General features: G+C 52.5%; 1 protein-coding gene and 2 gene segments (V, D, J or C); all 3 read right to left on the reverse strand.

Moving 5' to 3' along the window:
• LOC102511799 (immunoglobulin lambda-1 light chain-like) overlaps window positions 1-4,019 on the reverse strand; it is a 401,923-nt gene extending 397,904 nt beyond the window's left edge. Inside the window, exons 1-2 of the mRNA XM_032471642.1 lie at window positions 3,918-4,019; window positions 3,506-3,815 (exon numbers count right to left, since the gene is read on the reverse strand). Of these exons, the coding sequence (XP_032327533.1) occupies window positions 3,506-3,815; window positions 3,918-3,963 (356 nt within the window). The 5' untranslated portion in view covers window positions 3,964-4,019. The remainder of the gene's footprint in view (window positions 1-3,505; window positions 3,816-3,917) is intronic.
• The window catches only part of LOC102523413, a 442,357-nt gene that overhangs the window by 416,117 nt on the left and 11,814 nt on the right, over window positions 1-14,426 (reverse strand).
• LOC102524186 lies at window positions 11,204-11,806 on the reverse strand. The segment is given in 2 exon segments: window positions 11,204-11,638; window positions 11,761-11,806. Coding segments are annotated over 2 exon segments (481 nt in total).

A 14,426-nucleotide genomic window follows, 5' to 3' on the forward strand; every position in this document is an offset into this window, starting at 1 on the left:
TCCTCTTTAGGACACACCCATGCTCCACGTTCCAAAACTCCTGTGCATTCAAGCAGTCGATCCAAGCACAGTCACGTGGATTCACTGCATGTTAGTTTCCCTGGTGGGCAGTGACCCGAATGCCGTACAGACTGCAAAAGGGAAGGATGCCTCAGACGCTGTTTTGCAGCTCTGAATTGAGAGCTGGATGTATTTCACTGGAATTCAACCCAGATTAGCTTATGTTTTCCAACCCAGGGGAACATTTGCTGTAGACCAAGACCAGGCATGTTGTACAGGGACAGACCGTCCTCACTGACAGGGGCTGAGTTATGAAAATCCCAGGGAAGGTAGAAACTCTCAGGGGAGGTCAGGAGGCACCCCCTAAACTGTGGTACAGGTGACTTCAGGGGTGGGGACGGGCTGTGAGCAGGGTTTCTGTGTCACTTCTACCCTGCCGGTGTCACTGTGGGTTACACGTAGCTGCCATGGTCTGTCCCACAGATGTAGTCAGCCTGTCATCCTCCTGGAACATCTGGATGGTTAGGTAGCGCTCTCGGCCAGAGCCCGACACTGAGAAGCGATTAGAGTCCCCATCCTCCTTGTATCCAGTAATACCACTGGTGCTGCCTCCCATCTCGAACTGTGAGCCATTCCCTGGGTCCTGCTCATACCAGTCCACGTAATAACCACTGTAGCCACTGCTCAGGGTGCAGGTGAGCTTGGCTGAGGCTCCCAGGGAAGCAAATGCAAAGGGCAGCTGCATCAGCACAGGCTGGGAGAGGCAGCCTGGAAACACAGACACCTGTTATGTCCCAAGGAAGCACAAGGTGGGTCATTCCCTGCAGGTCGGGCAGGGGGGCGAGGAGCTGGGAGTCAGGGTGCTGGGGGCATCCTGACCTGTGCACTGGAGAAGGAAGAAGAGGAGGCAGAGCAAAGTTCAGGCCATGATGCAGATGCTCCCGAGCTCTGCTGAGATCGCCTCTGCCCTGCTCTCCTATCCCCTCACCCCAGGACCAAGGGCATTTCATGCAAATTAGCTCCTATTCTTGGCCCAACCCAGCCAGTTCCAAGGCCTGAGTGTCCTTCGTGTCCAGTGTCACACCTTCAAGGGTAACCAGGCTGGCCTGGCCCGAGGCTCCCCAGGGTCACCGAGAGGACCCTGTGGGGGGCCCAGGGACACCTACACAGAGAACTGGGACAGGTGTCTGTTGTCCTAGCCAAAAGCCCCGTATCTCCTGTGCTCAGTGCATATAAAATCAATGGTACAAGAGCTGAGGACAGAGACAGTTCAGCCGCAAGGTCCCTTCCCAGGTACTCAGGAAGCTGGGGTTCCCTTCCCCTGAAATTCCTCACCTGATGGGCAGAAATGACAAGTGGGCGCCATTAAAGGGTATCCATTAGCTGCTGGAAGGACTCGCTGGATCCCTTGAAAATTGGGGAGCGCAGAGGGGTGAGTAGGGGTAAAACCTGAGTGTCCTGAGACGTGAGGCCTCTTGGGAAGGAAGGGGTCAGAGATGTTCCAGGAGGACGAAGAAGGAGTGAGTGTCCGATTCCTGGGAGATCTGTGAACATGTCACCAGCTTCTGACAGTGACCTTGGGAATGACCGGAGAGGTCACAGGGTGGGGGGTTGTAGGAAGAGGGGGAGCCCGGGTTTGGGAGGAAAGTCATGATTCAGAGGGGAGGGGAGCAGGGGGAGCTCAAAGAAGAGACGGAGGAGAGGCCAGGGAGGATGAGAGGAGCAGGAGGGGCGGGGCTGGTCCCCGGGGTCCCCCCTCCTCCTCCTCTGCTCCTGGGGAAGGGGGTTGGGGCCAGGAGCCCACACACCATCAACTATTGGGTCCTCCCGCCACGTGGCAGCTCCACGCACAGGCAGGGCCTGCAGAGATTGGGGCTCCGGCTTTGTCCCCTGAGAGGACGCACCTGCTCTCACATTCAGCACCAGCCAGTGAGCCCAGGTGCAGGGCCCTGGCAGTGGGAGCCTCTGAGTGGGGTCCAGGCTTGACCTATTCTGAACGGACCCACAGCGCCCCCTGGTGATGCTCACGGGAATGTTCATGGTGGTGGAAATGCTGCAGTAGGGATGGCAGCCCTTTTTTTCTTCCTAATGATAATCCATCACTCAATAATGCAATAAACAAATTAAATAATAAAGCACATTACATGTCTTTGAGCCCCTGCAGAAAAATTTCTTTTTTATTTTCCTCTGTTGTATTTCAGGTGTGTGTTTCCATCCACTTTATTCTCCGGGTTCTATTTCTACCTCGGTTAAGCTCCTGCTCCGTTTGTTCCCGTTGTCTGTTCCTGCTCATCCGGGGGTTTGATGTTGTTCCCGAAAATATGTCATCGTTGAGTCATCACAGTATTGATGTCTATGGATTCTGTATTCACATCGATACTTATTTTCTCGGTTATTAATATGACAAGAGACATTTTTACTGGATCCTAGACTTTGGGGAGGAGACATCAAGAAACTCTGAGTCCCATTTACTCTTCACTGGTCAGGGATCATCCCACAGCAGAAGATCAAGGGAGTGCTCACTGCCACTGTCCTAGCAAAAGGGGGCCCTGACCCCACTGCTCTGTGCCACTGACTCTCTCCTGGGGACTGTGGGGAGCTATGGCCACCAGCTCCTTCGCATCCAGGGGATGTCGGGACCAGCCCCCTGCTGGCCTTAATGACCACAGAGAGGGAAGCCAGGCTGAGAGGGTCTACTTTGCTGCAGTGGGCGAGTGCTCGGGCCAATGGGCTCCATGGCCTCAGGGCAATCAGGCAGGGAGGGGCACCACAGCATCCATCCCTGCCCCCACCACGGCTTCAGTCCTGTTAACCCAGCTGGGGTCAGGGCTCAGTCCTCACTGGCCCCAGAGTCCCCAGCAGGGAGACAAGAGTGCAGACTAGACTGCCTTGTCTCCCTGGCTCAGTCACACAGTGAGGGATGGGGAGGAAGTCCAGCTCCCCCTGGGCTGCCAGAATCCTGGGTGGAGAACTGGACAGCTGACCACACCAACGACATGCTGGCTTAGGCTGCATATTCTGATGGGATGGAGGCGCCTCACCCTGGACCCCGAACACTCCCCCAGGGACGACAGGGCCCAGCCCACTTCTCTCAGGGGGCTGGGATCCCAGGTCCCTGCCCAGTGCTGCTGGGACCCCTGCTGAGGCCACAGTGCAGGGAGTTTATTGACCAGCCCATGATCAGCAAGGTCAACATGGAAGATCGTCCTGATGGTGCAGGATTCCTGAGTCTCATTGCTGGGGGATATAATTTGGAACTGAGCCCAGATCATTATCATAGTCGGGGGGACATGGGACCCTTTGGACAGACGGATACACCCTGGGAGAGGTGGAGGACGCACGTGGCCTGGAACCCCTGGGCAGGAGATGGGGGCATGGCGCCACCTCCCCCTGTAGTGCTGACATTTCACCTTCTCTCTTCCTCTCCTGCCCCTTAGGGCTGAGCCATCTGAGCTCAGGGGGAGGTTCTGGTAGCACTTCCCCTTGAGGTTACATCACTGTGGCAGTGTAACTACCACTACCCATGTACAGAGCACAGTAATAGTCGTCCTCGTCTTCGGGCTGGGCCCCCGTGATGGTGAGGGCGGCTTTGTTCCCAGAGATGGATCCGGAGAAGCGATTGGGGACCCCAGAGTGGCGGCTGTTTGTTTTGTAGATAAGCAATTGGGGAGACTGGCCTGGTGTCTGCTGGTACCAGCTGGGGTAGTTACTGGAAGTGACAGACCCAGTGCTGAGGCCACAGGTGAGTGTGACCGTCCCTCCTGGAGACACTGACAGGGACGGCTCCTGGGTCACCACAGTCTGAGAGTTCACTCCTAAAAGCGATAGGAGAGAGACAGGAGTGGTTATGGAGACCAGGGTCATCTTGACACCTGGCTTTAGGCACCCCCTAAGGATGCAGCGTATCGACACCTAACCTGAGCCGTGAGCGAGGAGCCCGAGCAGAAGCACCGTCCAGGCCATGGTGGGGACGCTCCTGGGACGTGGCTCCTCAGCCTCCTGGGCTGCACTGTGGGGTCCTCGGGCCTTTTCATGCCTCTCGGACCCACTGGGAGGAGAAGGGGCTTCATGCAAATCAGCTTCCTCCCTGTCCCTGCCCAGTGTCACCTGATGTCCCCTGGGGGAGGTCTTGAGGGAGCAGATGCGCGGTCGTCACTCTGACCTATAAGGCATGGTGATGAGACACTGAGTGATGGGGGTGACGCCTGTTACCAACTGTTCTCCCCCTGCCTCTGTGACCTCAGTCCTAAATCTCGTCCCTGCAGAGCCTGAGGGCTGAAAGTGGAGATCGTGGGTTCCTCCCCTCTGGGCCCTGAAATCTAGTCCCCCCACAGCTACCCCCATCCCTGGGACAGGTCTCCCTTCCTCTGTGAAATCCCTGCTTGTCTCCTTCGGAGGAGCTGTGCTGTCCCTCCTCCTCCAGCACTGAGCCCACTGGGAAGTCACAGAGCCCGAGACTGGGGTGAGAGGGGACAGGGGTCTCATTGGTCTCAGTCCTGGACCACAGGGCAGCCCCACAGCGCGCTTTGCTGGTCACGGGGCACAGTGTCACCGAGGACCAGAGACCTGAGGGCCCAGCTGGTTGGGCAGCTCACCTGGTCTCCATTCACAAGTGCGTGGTCGGCTTCCCTGATTCTGTGGTTCATTTCTGCTGAGTCACATCCTACGTTTTTATTTCCAACTGGAGTCCTGGCCCATGGAGGCTGCAAAGCTGTGCATATGGAACCATTAAATGTTGCAGCGCCCTCCCCTCTTCATGAAGTACAGTCTAGAAAAGCCAACTGACCCACGGGTGCCCCAGCGCAGGTGTCAGTGACAATGGGACAGGGAGTTGGTTCGAATCACGTGTAGGAGGACTGCTGAGTCCCCATCAGGAGCACAGGCCCCACCCCCAGGCCCAGCTCCTGGAAGTGCTTGGTCCTCCCTGAGCGGCTGTGCAGGGAGCAGAGGGCAGCCTCACCTCGCCCCCTCCTGGTAGAATGTGGAAAATGAAAAAAATTTTAAAAATGGTAACCGGGAAAAAAGATAAAATGCATTTTTCCTTAGGAAAATGCAACACTGTCTCTAATAGAGAAAATAAGAAAATGGACTAATTTCCAAGGAGAAAAACCAAAAATTTTATTATGGAATTATTCTACATATAGATATAATATATAACATCTTCATCCAGAATCTCTAACAAAACCTCAGCAATCACATGGTTCCAATAGATCTGATTTCTGTTTTTTACAAAATGTTGAAAAAGATGTAATTTCCAACTACTCTGAGAAAGCAGTTAAAACAGTTATAAACAACTGTAAATAAAATGGGAAAAACGAGTAAAAATACAAACCTCTATCGTTAAACTTAAAACCAAATATCCTAAACAAAATATTAACAAAGAGATTATAATACCAGATGATAAACTGATGTTATTAACTGTCATTTATCCTAATATACATGTTGTGTTTTATATTAACATATTTTAAAATATAAATTTAACACAAATAATAAAAAATGATAATATTAAACCCACATAAAAGTAGTGTTACCAACAGTCAGTTTTCCAGTGTTCAACTTGTCTTTCATATTAAGTCATTTAAATTTAAATTTAACACCGTAAGAGCAAAAACCACATAAACATTGAAGCAGACACATTAGTAATATGCTAACACACTCTCATTCAGACACACACACACACACACAACATCACACGAGTTCCACAGTGAGGAATCTGTCCACAAGCTGTGTCTCCTCTAGACAGACTCTCCCAGGAGCCCACGTCCTCCTTGAAACACGTGCTGATTCCTCACCTCCTAACAGCCCCTCCATGACTTGGACTTGGAAAAGACTCCGTAGAGGACGGGGACGCGGTGACCCTGATCTGCACCATGTGCTGAGGGAGCAGGACCAGGACCTCCCAAGTGATGGGGCCTCACAGGGAGGACAGTCACACGACAGTCACGACAGTTTGCCCAGCTCCCCAGGAGTCTGAGGGTTGACCAGCTGTCTGCCCCAACACCTCCTCTGCTACTCTGAATTCTGTCCCCTGCTGGCCATGGGGCCACCTCCTCCAGGCACTGGGATGTCCCCTGTCCCCATGCAGAGCACTCCTTTTTACAGCAGTCTTCCTCATGCAACCCCAGGAGAGGGGGAACAGGGCCATCCTGGTACCTGGGTCCCCCTTCCTCGTATCTGCTGCACTGTGCTGGTGTCCTCCTTACATGGGGTCACCCTTGCTGATCTAGTAGTGTTTCTTTGTTTCTCCTGCTAGACTTTTTCCTGGGACATAATGAGCCCTAACACCCGCTCCCGGCACAGCCTTCCAGTCCCCACAGGACATGATGGGGTCAGTGTGAACCCATCGTGTGGACCCTGACCTGGAGGATGGCAGACCCCCAGCCCTGAGCCCTGGGGTCCTGTCTGGAGCTGAGTCTCTGCCATCTCAGCGTGTCATGTCCTGTCTGTCCTTTTCCTCATCGAGACCTGACAGGTGCAGCCAAGAAGGTATGATCCATCTGGCTGCTTAAAGGAACCTTCAAGGGAAGATGTCAACACAAAGTGGTGAGCATTCCATCCCTGAGGTGACCGCCAGTCGATCAGGAGGAGACATTATGGTCCTGTGCTTTCCAAAGCCGTGGGTTCTAGCATGTGGGAAGCGCTGAGAACACGTGTCCCGGCTTCTTCCTTCCAGTCTGCTCTTCCAGTTCCTTGACACTTAACAGGATTAGGTAAATGTTCCATTGAATGTGCGATGAGCGCCCCCTAGAGACACACTTCTGGGATAACTGACGCTCGGTCATCTATCAAGAGCCAGTCTTTTTCTTGATGGTCTCTGATCTCAATAACCCTGCATTAGCAGCATGTGGTCATCACGCCATCTCAGGGGACTGCAGCTCAGCCCCGCCCCACGCGGCTCCTAAACCCCAGTTCGGTTCCACTCTTTCCTGACCCGATTCTATACTTACTCCTTCCTCAGAAACGCGTGGCCCCTGACTGTGCTCCTTCCCTTCACCTGCTCCCCCGTCATCCCCGACACCACAGTCTGACCGTTGTGTCCAATCCACACCCCCACGTGGTCCCTTCCTTCACTCTCACCTCCTCCTCCCTCAACTTGTAGTGGGACCCACACATCATCACCTTCTGTTTCTTCCCCGTACCCTGTCCCTTGGCTCCCATGTCCACCCACCAAGGCCACCTCTTCCTCCTCAGTCACGTGTGATGTATTGATGAGGACACACACTGCCTTACATCGTTCAAGCTGTATCCAAGCTCTGGAGCCACCGAGCACCTGGTAGGTGTTCACTCAAAGGAGTGGGTGGACGGACCTCCGTACAGTCCTTCTTAATCAGGCACATCTGGATTTCACCTCCCTGATTCTGACCCAACGTGGGCTCGGTCCCCAGTGCAGCCACCCAGGGCTATCCAGGAAGTCCTGTTCACTTTAAGAAAAGCAGTCAAGGCTCTGCTGACAAGGACTGGGTTTAGGGGCAGAATTTGAGAGGTCAGGACACATTCTTTAGACAAAGTCCCTGAGGGTTGGTCTAAGACTCCACTTTCAAGAAAAACAAAGAAAGGACACAGCTATGTTGGCTGAGCAGCGAGGGCTGGGGGACACCAGGTTTTTGTCTCACTTCCCCACACCCGACCTGGAGCACTGTGTGAGCACTGAAGCGGCTGTCATAACATCCACAGTAATAGTCAGCCTCGTCCTCAACCTGGAGCCCAGTGATGGTCGGGGAGGCAGAGCTGCCAGACTTGGAGCCAGAGAATCAGTCGGGGACCCCTGAGGTATGATTGTTAGCATTGTAGATCAGAAGTTTGGGGGCCGTTCCTGGGAGCTGTTGGTACCACTGCACATAATAACCACTCCCAATATTGTTGCTGATCCAGTGCAGGAGATGGTGACCCTCTGGCCTGGGGATCCAGACATGGAGGGCGGCTGAGTCAGCACAGACTGGGCCCAACCCTGCAAGTGGGAGACACAGAGATGCTGATTCTGGGGTCCAGACGCAAGAGGAGGATGGGGACATAGCTGTCCTGAGAGGCCCCCTTCCCCTGTCCCTCATCCAGTCACCTGTGCAATGAGCAAGCAGGGTGAGTAGGAGAAGGGACCAGACCATGGTGGGGATGGTGACTGGGTCCTGACTTCTGTGGCCCTACAGCTGAGCAGAGCATCCCCAGTTCTCTCCTCCTCTTCATATTCTGAGAGAGGGAGGAACCAGTTATGCAAATGACCCCTATTGCTCTCTGATCCCTCCCTGGGCTCAGTGTCAAGTCCCTCTGCCTGAGGGGGCAGATGTTGGGCAGGGGCGGGGCTGTGTGTGGCTCCAGGGTTTGGGGGGATCCAAGCTAGGAGCCCTGAGCAGAAGGCAACACCCAGGCCAGGGGTGGTCCCAGCTCCCCTCCCCCAAGACATTCATGGGACACTGCACAGGGCAGATCTGTCAGCAGGTGACCAGGCCCCTGGCAGGAAGGGAGCAGGTGCAGGGAGAAGGGCCGCCCCGCCCCCCTTGCCCAGAGGACAGACCAAGAGGCACTGCAGATGCCCCCAAATGCCGTGTCCCATCACTTCCCCTAAAGGACCCTCTTGTTTGAGGGAGTGAGGAGGTGAGGAGAGGAGCCCAGGACGTGGGTTGGGGGCACCCACAGAGCCCTGCTTGGGAGGCCCCGTTGTTGGTGTAGAGATCATCCCTCCCCAGGGGTCTGTTATCCTCTGTCTAGATATGACTCTAGGTAATGACCCTCAAGCAAATTCAATTTGTTGTATGATTGGCCATCTGTCTTTGCCTGGACATCAGGTCTGGGCAGTGACTCCAGGACAGAGGAGGAGGAAGCATGAGGCCGGTGTGTCCCTCAGAGCTGAGAGCTCACAGGTCTCCTGGGGGCCGAGGTGCAGGACAGTCCCCCTGGATTGAGGACTCGGCTGCCCAAGTGGGCAAGAGCCAGTGGTGTGTCTTCCCAGCCTGCCTGGCCCAGACCCTGAGCTCTCAGGGCCAGTCCCACAGCGCCCCCTGCTGGGCGCAGAGTCACATCCTCCCAGGGTCCCAGCCAGCCTCCTGGAAGGGCTTTCTGACACCTGCAGTTGGGTCTTTCTGGTGTCATCGCCCAGGGCACTACAATGAATCTGTCCGCTCTATTTATCTGGGGCTGAAATGTTAATGTTCCCAGGGCACTAGTGAAGTTCCGAGTTAAATGGAATGAGGATGAACCAGATATTTCAGAATCACCTGATAGCTGAGATTCCCTCTGTCTGGGTTTCTCATTAGTGGATAATCACCTTGAACCAAGTTCAAAGATTAAAGTTCCCAGAAAACTGCTATGGTTCACACCTGATAGTCAAAAGAGGTGAGTGACTCTTGCAGGTTGGTTAATTCTTGGTTGTTACAAGATCCCTTGATTGACTCACCCAGTCCCCACTACACAGTTTTTGGCTTTTATTGAGGTCTCAGCCATGAGATATCACATCGTTGGGGGGGGGAAATGTCCTGTGTTCTGGATTATTCTGTGGGTTCCCTCTTGCCCTAGAGTGTTATTCTGGCAGAACTGATTTTCCTGTGGCTCTCTGAGAGAGTAAATAGATTTTTAGTCTAGTTTTGTTGATTCTGTCAGCAAGGTTTGACATGAAAAGAACATTATTGTAAATGGAACTCTCACTCCTTTGCAGAGTGTCTTCCTCCATGTCTGGCCCTGGGAACCCTCATGAAATTTTCCCTAACCTGCCCTGGGCTCTGATCAAGTTTATTAAGGGCTATGGATTTAGTGGGGGTTTGGATTTATAAGGTCTAAGCCATGTTAGTTTTTTTCATATACTGGGACTGGAATGACATACACTTTGAACCACTTTTAAGTTTACATAATTATTTTCATTAATTGTGACCTGGAAAATGTGTGTATTCATTCCCATTAATTTTCATTCCAATCTCTACTCCTCAAGGTAAATTGATTCTTCCTTGTAAAGTATTTGCATGCTTGCCTTACTTCCATTATTGCTGTGGTAGGGTCATGAGGAAGCGGAGGTCTGGGAACACAAGTCTGTCCCCGGGCATACGGTCCCGCTCCACGTAACCCTCCAGGGTATCTGCACCCCGTTTGTTGCAGGACAGATTCACATTCTTCCTAGGATGATTCACGGCCAATAGCTCTTGAGAACATGTATAGTTTTGGAGGTTGGTGTCTTTGAATTTCCTCTTTAGGATTCATGATGTAGGTTCCATCTTTAAGCCTTGGAAACACCACCAGGAACCCTGAAGCTGCACAGGTGACTCTCCTGGCTAGATCCTCTGGGTCAGAATCCTCATTGACGTGTTGCAGGTCACACAGGTGTTTCTGGCGTTTAGGTGATGATCAGAATCCCGTCACTCCAGGTGCACATGACAGGTGATGCACATTCAATGCCCAGCCACCCGCCACTGCTGCCCCCAGCCTCTGCCCACTGGCCCGCCCCCACCTGCTCTGTGCTTCCTCCAGGATTAAAGTTCTTCTCTCTGCCTCACCTTGAATTCCAGGAAAAAAACATGGGTTCCTGGTCTTCAAAGGTGACGTCCTTCATCAGACACATCAGGTCACGTGTTACAGGGGAAGGATTATTCCAGATTGTCTGTTCTTTTATGTCTTTCCTACAGTTTCCATTTCTCTGCTAGGACCTCCTACCTCAAGTTCCATTGCAAGTGAACACCATGCTTGCAGTGAGAATTTTCATCATTTTGGGAATAATTGTTATCTCAGTGTGATTCAGTGTTTTGACCTGCAAAGTAGGAATATCTATTCTTTTAAAAAAAAAATTCTCTTGCAATGTATTGTCATTTTCTGTGCATAGGACTTTGGATTTTTCTCATATTTACCCTCGTGTGTTTCATGTTGATGATATTGTAGGTTTTATTCTTTTCAGTTTAGAAATTGAAGTTTCAGGACTATTCTACAGGATACGATTAACTTCTGTAGGTTGCCTTTGTATCACAAAATTCCAGTTGAAACACTCAGGCCGGAAGTCTCGTTTAATGACGCCTCCACCCCAGGCAGGGCCTGGCCTGATTCCACCGCTTTTTCCTCTTCCAGTGTCTCCAAGGAGAGACTTTTGCTTTTGAACAAGCAATGTTTCCTGAGATCACCTGACTTGGGAAAGAATATACTAGTGATGGAAAAGCTGAACTGAAGAAAAAGATACAATATTGTCAAGTCTTCAAGGAAAATCCGGCACTTGTCTAACATCTGAGAATGGAGGTCACCCCCTGAGCGTGACTTCATCTGAGCCATCGACAGCAGGGAGGGCACAAGGCTGGGGTGAGGAGGGAAGATTTTGTCTCATTTCCTCCCTGGTCTGTAGCACCGTGTGAGCATTACTGCTGCCGTCCCAGGCAGCACAGTAATAGTCAGCCTCGTCCTCAGGCTGCAGCCCAGAGATGAGTGGAAGCCCTACATTGGCCGAGGCATCTTTGGATCCAGAGAAGCCGATGGGGACACCGGAGCCATGGTGCTTATTGGAGCCTGAGTAGTAGTTCAGGAGGTACTGGGGAGGGCTCCCTGCCTTCTGCTGGAACCAGGATATCCTGAGGCTGTCAACTGTTCCCACTGCTCAGGGTGCAGGTGAGTCTAGCTGTTGCTCCCGGAGACTCAGAGAGGGAGGGCGGCTGAGTCAGCAGAAGCTGGGAGAGGGACCCTGCAAACACAGACACAAGGGGCATATGGGGTGGGACCTGCAGGAAACATTCCCAGAGTCTGAGCCACAGGGACTGCTTGCAGGCAGGGACCTGAGACCCTGTCCCCAAGGCCCGTCCCTACCTGTGCAGTGAGAGAGGAACAGGAGCAGGAGAGGAGTCCAGGCCATGGTGCTCACAGCCCCTGGTTCCCACGCTGGGACTGGGCTGCCCCGGGGCCTCCTTTCTTGCCAGCCTCTGCCAGAGGGCCGGCCCATGCAAACTGGTGTTCCCCCAGGGACTGCCCAGGCCCTCCCTGAGCCCTGGAGCTGGAGTTCAGCTCACAGCCCAGACTCGGGGATGGAGGGGGGCCTCCCACTTGGGAGACCCTGGGAGGAAGCACCTGCTGAGACCACAGGGGTCCCTGACTAGGGGACTCTGCCAGCCAGAGAGGACACACGGCTAAGTCCCCACCAGGAGCACAGGCCCTGCCCTCAGGCCCAGCTCCTGGGAGTGAGTGCTCCTCCCTGAGCATCTGTGCAGGGACTACAGGGGAGGCCCACAGGGCCCCTTGCTGGTCAAATATGGAAAATGAAAAATGAAAAATATCTCACAATTTCTGCTTTTAATAAAAGGAAATTAAATACATACTTTCCTTGGAAGATACAACTTGGCTCTATTAGAGGAAATAAGTAAACACATTGATTTCTTAAGAAAAATAGAAATTATTATTATAGAATTGCACCATAGGAAAATATAATATATTTTTTTCATGAGGAATACCTTAAAAACCTTCTGAGATCAAATGGTTCCAAACAAATGGCTTTGTATATTTTTTATAAAATATTTAACAAGATGTAAAACTTCCTAGTTCTTTGAGCAAGCAGTTAAAGCAGTTACAAATACAGCTGATAAATAAGGTATTAAAGAGGGAAAACTACAAACCACTGTCATTAGTTATTGATACAAATATTCTAAACGAGGTACTAACAGTGAAATTCCACTTCCAAATTAATAAAGTAATAGTGTTACCAGTTGTCAGTTTTCCAATGTTCAACTTGTGTTTCATATTATGACATTTTAAATTTAAATTCAACATCCATAATAGCAAAAACTACATTAAAAATAGAAGCAGACACATTAGTAATATGCTAACACACTCTTCTTTCACACACACAACTTCACACAAGTTCCACGGGGAGGACTCTGCCCACGAGCTGTGTCTCCTCTGGACAGACTCGCCCAGGAGCCCACATCCTCCTTGAAACACACGATAACACCTCACCTCCTAACCACCCCTCTCTGACCTGCACTTGGCAAAAAGTCCGTGGAGGACAGGGATGCGGTGACCCTGATCTGCACCATGTGCTGAGGGAGCAGGACCAGGAGCTCCAGGGTGATGGGGCCTCACAGGGAGGACAGTCACACGTCAGTGAGGACAGTTTGCCCAACTCCCCAGGAATCTGAGTGGTTGACCAGCTGTCTGCCCCAACACCTGCTCTGGGATTCTGCATTGTGTCACCTGCTGACCACAGGGCCACCTCCTCCAGCCCCTGGGATGTCCCCTGCCCCCATGCAGAGTGTTCCTTTTTACAGTAGTCTTTCTCAAGTGACCCAGGAGAGGGGGGAAACGGCCTTCCTGGTTCCTGGGTCCGCCTTACTTGTATCTGCTGCACTGTGCTGGTATCTTCCTTTACGTGGGGTCACCCTTGTTGATCTAGTAGAGTTTCTTTGTTTCTCCTGCTAGACTTTATCCTGACACTTATCGAGCCCATCCTAACACCTGCTCCCAGCATAGCCTTCCAGTCCCCACAGGACATGATGGGGTCGGTGTGGACCCATCGCCTGGACCCTGACCGACAGTACCTCAGACCCCCTGCCCTGAGGCCTAGGTCCAGTCTGGAGCCGAGTCTCTGCCGTCTCAGTGTGTCACGTCCTGTCTGTCCTTTTCCTAATCAAGACCTGACAGGTGCAGCCAAGTGGGTGTGATCAGTCCTGGCTGCATAAAGGAACCTTCTGGGAAGACGTCAACATAAAGAGGTGATCAGCCCATCCCTGAGGTCCGCCCGCCAGTCGATCAGGAGGAGACGTTGTGACCCTGTGCTTTCCAAAGCCGTGGGTTCTAGCATGTGGGAAGCGCTGAGAACACATGTCCCAGCTTCTTCCTTCCAGTCTGCTCTTCCAGTTCCTTGACATTTAACAGGAGTAGGTAAATGTTCCATTGAATGTGAGATGAGCACCCCCTAGAGACACACTTCTGGGATAACTGACACTCGGTCATCTATCAAGAGCCAGTCTTTTTCTTGATGGTCTCTGATCTCAATAATCCTGCATTAGCAGGATGTGGTCATCATGTCATCTCAGAGAACTGAAGCTCAGCCCCGCCCCACGCGGCTCCTAAACCCCAGTTCGGTTCCACTCTTTCCTGACACCTTTCTATACTTACTCCTTCCTCCGAAACTCGTGGCATCTGACTGTGCGCCTTCCCCTCACCTGCTCCCCGTCATCCCCGACACCACAGTCTGACCATTGTGTCCAATCCACACCCCCACATGGTCCCTATCCTCACTCTCACCTCCTCCTCCCTCACCTTCTGTACAGAACGCACACAACATCACCTTCTGTTTCTTCCCCATACCCCATCTAAGGGCTCCCACGTCCACCTGCCAAGCCCACCTCTTCCTCCTCAGTCACGTGTGATGTATTGACAAGGACACAGGCTGCCCTATGTCCTTCAAGCTGTATCCAAGAGCTGGAGCCTCCCGGATACCTGCTGTGTGTTCACTCAGGGGTGTGGATGGACGGACCTCC

The sequence above is a fragment of the Camelus ferus genome, chromosome 32 (assembly GCF_009834535.1).
Source record: "Camelus ferus isolate YT-003-E chromosome 32, BCGSAC_Cfer_1.0, whole genome shotgun sequence".
NCBI lineage: Eukaryota > Metazoa > Chordata > Mammalia > Artiodactyla > Camelidae > Camelus > Camelus ferus.